The sequence below is a fragment of the Python bivittatus genome, unplaced genomic scaffold (assembly GCF_059951505.1).
Source record: "Python bivittatus isolate LINGU-HERP-01145 unplaced genomic scaffold, Pbiv_v1 ctg000340_np1212, whole genome shotgun sequence".
NCBI classification, from domain to species: domain Eukaryota; kingdom Metazoa; phylum Chordata; class Lepidosauria; order Squamata; family Pythonidae; genus Python; species Python bivittatus.
In genome coordinates, this window is record NW_028277056.1 from 10,423,922 (window position 1) to 10,429,921 (window position 6,000).

The 6,000-nt window shown below is 47.0% G+C and overlaps 1 protein-coding gene across 1 annotated transcript in view; it reads right to left on the minus strand.

Moving 5' to 3' along the window:
• Nucleotides 1-5,123, minus strand: part of NOX4 (NADPH oxidase 4) — a 120,389-nt gene extending 115,266 nt beyond the window's left edge. Inside the window, exon 1 of the mRNA XM_088140547.1 lies at nt 5,012-5,123. Within this exon, the coding sequence (XP_087996673.1) occupies nt 5,012-5,068 (57 nt within the window). The 5' untranslated portion in view covers nt 5,069-5,123. The remainder of the gene's footprint in view (nt 1-5,011) is intronic.
• Between the last annotated feature and the right edge of the window lie 877 nt (nt 5,124-6,000).

Genomic DNA, 6,000 nt, shown 5'->3' on the forward strand with positions numbered 1-6,000 from the left:
ATCAGGTCATCTGATTAAGCCACAATAGTTTTCTTTGACTAAGCACAGCATATTATGGCCACACTGTGTTTGGTTAATCTGGGTTCAGGGATTAGCATGTTGAGTGAAGACAGCCATTGCTAGTGTCTCCTAAAGGAGGATCACAGACACTTCAAAAATTTATCATTTAAGCACAAACAGGGGTGTAGGAGCAGTCAAAAACATCAAGAAGGTGGCCGCAGCTGTAAGATCAAAGCTCGTCCCTTTTTACATGTGCTGTGATGCACATCAGAAAGAGGTTGGGCTTCAATCGCACCATCATGGCTGCTATCTTGACTTTTTTGACCCCACCCCCACCTCCCAGGGACATCTTGGAGCACAAGGAGATATTCCAAAAATCATGCTGGACATTCAGTGGATGTGACTGCATGGCAGGCTTAATGAGGACATAGTGGCCGTGCTATACAACACGAAGAGTTGGTTACTTTTAATGGGGGCTAATTTTTGTAATAGTGTCTTGGGCAAACACAGCCCCCTCTGGGGACTTTATATCTTGATATAATGTGTGAACTCAGAAAAAAGATTTAATTCAGCAACCAAGTTAAGTGTTTGTCCAAACTCAGCCAGCTAGGAAAAGACATCTGGGGAAAAGGCATATTTACGCAGCAGAATGAGTGGGTAAAATGAAGGGTAACATTATGTTAATAATTTTCTGATTACCTGAAATGAAAATACTCTGCAAATGGAAAAGCAGTATCTCACGTTGAAAGATCATTTCCCTGCTTGCTAACTTTCTATTGGCAAGGAGCTCTTACAGAAAGCCAGTTCTGTAGACTGTATTTATTTGCTAAATTTATATTCTGCTTTTTCTCCGAGAGCTCAGAGCCACTTACAAGGAGGTCTTCCCTTCATTATATACCTACGACAGTCTTGTGCAGTAAGCTAGTCTGAAGGAGACCAAGTGACCCAAAGTCACCCAGGGAGCTTTAACAGTGAGATGGATTTTGAACTTGTGACTCTGCTATGCTAGCTCAACATCTGGTTCCCAGGCTTTACATACATTTGGAAGTAGGCGAGGCATTCTGCCATCCTTAGAGAATCAGCTGCAAGCATGCGCTATTTATGTGATCAAAATCTACAACTGTTGTACTGCCAGTAGATCTGAAGTTTAAACGTTCTGTAGAGGATATGAACCATTGGCCAGACAGGTCTGTCTGTCTGTCCGTCCGTCCACCCACCCACCCCCACGTGTGTGAAAGGACCCATCTCCTGGCTGTCTTAGCATCGCTGACTGTGTTGTTTTTCTCAACTGCTATGGATTTTAATATGTGTATTTAATTCTTGTATTTGAGATGTAATTGTATTTGGTATTTAGGCTGCTTGTATTCTGTTTGTTATTGTTCACTGCCAAGAGTCATTGGTTCTGCAGCTTTACAAATTGATTTAATTAATTAATTAATTAATTGAACAAAATAGAAGGGCTGCAGAACTCCAAATGTTGCACGGGATAGCCACAAATTGAGTTTTTAGCACCCCAAGCCCAGGGGCCCAATTTCAGCCATAGCAGAACAGTGGCACAGAAGGAAGGAGGGCGTTTTCACTTCTCCTTCTCTGCCACTCCTGAGTTCTAGTCCAGCCTTAGGCAGGAAGCCAGCTGGGTGACCTTGGGCCAGCCCTCTCCCTCAGCCCTAGGGAGGAGGCAGCAGGGGAAAACCACTTCCAAAATCTTGCCAAGAAAACTGCAGGGACTTGTCCAGGCAGTTGCCAGGAGTCAATACTGATTTGAAGGCAGCCCCACCCAAAAAATAGTAGGGTGGACAATGCACCATCATTTGCATGGTTATTGACTGGAAACTTCAAACATGGAAGTATGTGGGGGAAAGAAAGCTGCACTCCTGATTTCAGTTGTGCTATTTTTGACTTATCTGTGATTTTGCATTAACCTGAACTGAGCCTGTTGTCTCAGGATGAACGTTGTGGACCGTGACTTGGATGGGCCTGGGAGGAACAATCAGCAGTTTTAGTGCCCTGTTCAATGCAAGATATTTCTTGAGCAGCTGCACTGGGCTAGCCACTCCTTTGGCCTGGCAAACCTCCCTGCTTCCACTTGCTCCAATGCACCCCAACTTCTTGCTGCTGGTAACTGCTCTGCACCCCACTGCTGGATACAAATTTTAATTCTCCCCCAAATTTGGCATCTCAGCAGATCTGAGAGCAGAGGTTATAGTCTCCCCAAAAGAATGGGGAGGGAACTGTTGGGTGTCAGGAATATTTGTAATGTCCAACACATGTGTATTTTAATGGATTTGCTGTTTAGCAGTCTAACAGTGGAGCAGGAAAGGGGTACTTTAATATTTCTTTATGGCTAATTAGTAATCATCCTGATTTTTGCAAGCCAAACAGCATGTGTCTACCATATATAGAACTAATACCTCTTATGTACTACTGTATTTATATACTACTCCATTATGCATTTCTTTTGCTGACCCACTAACATTTGCTAATCCACTATTTTAATTTGATGATACATATAAAACAGCCCACCCTTCACTCATCCAGTTCAACCCCTCTGGCTCCATACCCATGATTATTCAGTTTATGTATAATTTTTATAAAGAATTTAGATTATACTAGTAAAACCTAATAGGAACTAAACTTCAGGAAAGAAAAGAGAATAGAAAGAAGGAGTAAAAAGTGCAAGGAAAAAGAAAGAAAAAAGAAAGAAAAAAGCGTAAGAATATAATAAAAAAAGAGAAAAGAAATACAGTATATAAGAAAGTGACTTCCAACCTTCATCACAAGTATAAGCGAATTTAGTAACCCTTCACCCTCTCTAAAGTTACAAACATTTACCCCGTACCCATGATTATTCAGGATGCAATTCTACACCAACCTATTGGGGAGCAACTTCCACTGAAGTCTATGAGGGCTCTTCATCATGGCCCGCTAACTATGGCATGAAGATGATTTGCTAGGCATTTTTAAAGGCATATAAAATGAAGCTGACCTATGGTAGGCTGGGGATACAATGAATATTCATCATAGTCCCAGCCCACCATAGGTCAGCTTCATTTTGTCTTTAACTTAAGGTGGTTTCCCTCCTTCCAAAAGAAATCTTGCCATATGAATGTTCTGCAATGCCATGCTGGGGGTGGCGCTGTCAGGGGCTGGGATCTGCCCAGCTCCTATTGGCTGATTTTGGCTGCTGCCTCAGTCACAGGGATTGCTCTCACTTCGTTGCCCATGTGGCTTGAGACCTGCCAGCCGGTTCCCATAGATGTATCTGCCCACCTAATGCCTAACTAACAGGTTCCCAAAAGAGTTCCTGTTTAGTCACATGTTCAGTGGTCTTTTGAAAGAGTGCTATTCTTCCTCCTCCTCCTCCTCCTCCTCCCCCCCTTTAAAGGACTGGTATTGAGATCAATTTAAACCAGGAAAGAAAACCTAGTTCTCCCACCTGTTTATTGCTGTTTCTGTCCCAAATTAATGCATTGCAAATTTTATGTTGCTTCTGCCAACATAATATTTTGCCAGGCTATATTTCTGCGGGTTTTATCATTTGGCAGAGAGGTAGCACCAGGTCGCCTTCACTAATCCCATTTTGCACAGGATGTTTCTGGGGGTTGCCAGCTATGGCTGCTTGCTGCAAGCACTGCCATTCTCTTGCAGCATTTATTGATTGGGATATGAAGGAGCTGAAGTGAAGCTGCTGTTCTAGAAGAGCATTACAGGTAGCTGACTTATGACTGTTTAATGACTGTTCAAAGTTACCACAGCACTGGAAAAAGTGACTTAAGACTAGTCCTCACACTTATGACCATTTCAGTGACCCCCACAGTCACATGATGAGAATTTGGACCCTTGGCAACCAGCATGCATTTACGACGGTTGCAGCATCCCGGGGTCACATGATCACCATTTGCGACCTTCCCAGGGGGCTTCCAACAAGCAAAGTCAATGGGGGAAGCCAGATTCGCTTGACAACTGTGTGATTCACTTAATGACCGGGTCAAAAAAGGTTGCAAAATTGGGTGTGACTCACTTAACGACATTGCTTAGCGACAGAAGTTCCAGCCCCAATTGTGGTCATAATTCGAGAACTATCTGTAGACCACAATCAGAAAAAGGTTGGCTTACAGGCTGACCTCTGACAGCGTGAAGGTTGCCAACACTCTGAAAACTTATAAAGGCTGCTAAAATCTCTTGATCCAAGGCATATGTCTATAGTCATCAAGCCCACCGAATTTTTACTTTTTTTTTTTTTTACCTTCTGGAAGATCATATGGTTGGGAAGAGGAATGCAGGCAGGAAAATCCACCTCTCATTGAACTGTTCCACATTAAAACTGTAAGGACAGCACCAATTCCCAGCCTTACTACTGAGGAAGAACAGGGCTCAGTTTTCAGAGGAGCATAACTGGTGTCCCCCTACCTGTCTGCCAGTTCAAGGATAGGACTGTGCTGTTAACCTTGCCACTCAGTAGCTGCATTCACACAACACACTGAATCCATCTTCTGAGTTTGAACCACAATCTAACTAAGCCAGCTGGGCATGCCCAACCCTTTAAGTCACAAAACAGCTAACCAAAATTCGCCCTAACCCCGATTCACATTGGCAGACGCATCTGCCAGGACTTTATCTGACATGAATAGGTGGTGCCCGGCTATCCACGAGTACAGTATAGTAATGTCTGGGAAGTCAACTTCCACGCCCGCGGTTGTCAGGACCCCTTGGAAATCAGATCCAATTCCCTTGCGCGTCCGAGAGCCATTGCCAAGCGAGCGCCTGCACACGCTCAGGAGCCCTCTTTTCCCGTCAACCTGCTCCGGAGACGCGCTTCCTCCACGCTCCGCGCGCGTGCAGGAGAGGAGCAGCAAACCCGCAAGTCCCGCAGTTTTCGCCCCTCCCGCGCCCGCGCCGGGCGGCCGGCGCGCGCGCCCGGGGCGCCCGGGGCACCCGCAATCGCCAGCGCGCGCGCATACAGACACCCCCCGCCCCCCCATCAAGCCACGCGGGAGACGCTCGCTCTTACCACGAGGAGCTGCTTGCTTCCCTCGTTGGCGAGCCAGTTCTTGCAGGACGGAGCCATGGTGCCCGCACCGGCTCCGCTTCGCGATCAGGGGCAGCCCGAGCACCGCTCTTCCTTTTCAGCCAAGCCTCCCCCTCCCTCGCCTCCTTCCGGCCTCCCCTCTCTCTCCTCTTCCCTCGCCCCCTCCCTTCCCCTGCACCGGGGGGGGGAATCTGGCCGCCTTTCGCCACCCCCACCTTCCCTGCGCCTTGCAGGGTGGCGCCGACGGGCTCCTTTGTCTGGGACCGGGCGGGGAGAGGCGGCCCGCTCGGGCCATGCAGACGGGCTCTCCGTCGCGCGCCTGCCCTCTCGCTCTTCCTCCCTCTTCGCTCTCCTGGCGGGTTGCGATGGGGGTCTCAGACAATGGGCGGGAATGGGGTCCCCTGGGAGCTTCGGAGGGGTGTGTGCCCTGGAGGCGCAGCGCCAGGTCTTTGTTTCTTGCACACTCGCCTATCCCTGGCGAATCCGAGCCAGGGGTCAGTCCGGAACCTCTTTGTTTCCCCGAATTGAGGAATGTGAGTTAAGTTCGTGAGGGATGAGTGTTGGCTGTGAATTTACATAAACACATGTAAATATGTACGTTGGGTTGGGGGTATACGCGTGTAAAAATGAACTTACATCATCCACATAGTGTATTACCTTAGGTTCTATTACCTTATATTACATCACCACGAAAATATTTTTAAGAGTGGCTCCCAGAGAATCCAAGATCAAACCAGGTAACCACATCTCAATGCTGAACTGTCCACCCTCGCAGAAGATTTCACCAGTGGGGTGGCTGCCTGCAACTGTTAAAAGAAATATTAAGCCATCCTTTTCAGCTCAAGGGAGTGGTTTGGAGATCTTAGGCTGAATCAAGAAGAGCCTCCAAGATGCTTTGAAGAAAGGATGAGAAAACAGGGCTCCCTTTAGTTCCACATACACAACACAAATTAACCAGCCATCTTACTTCA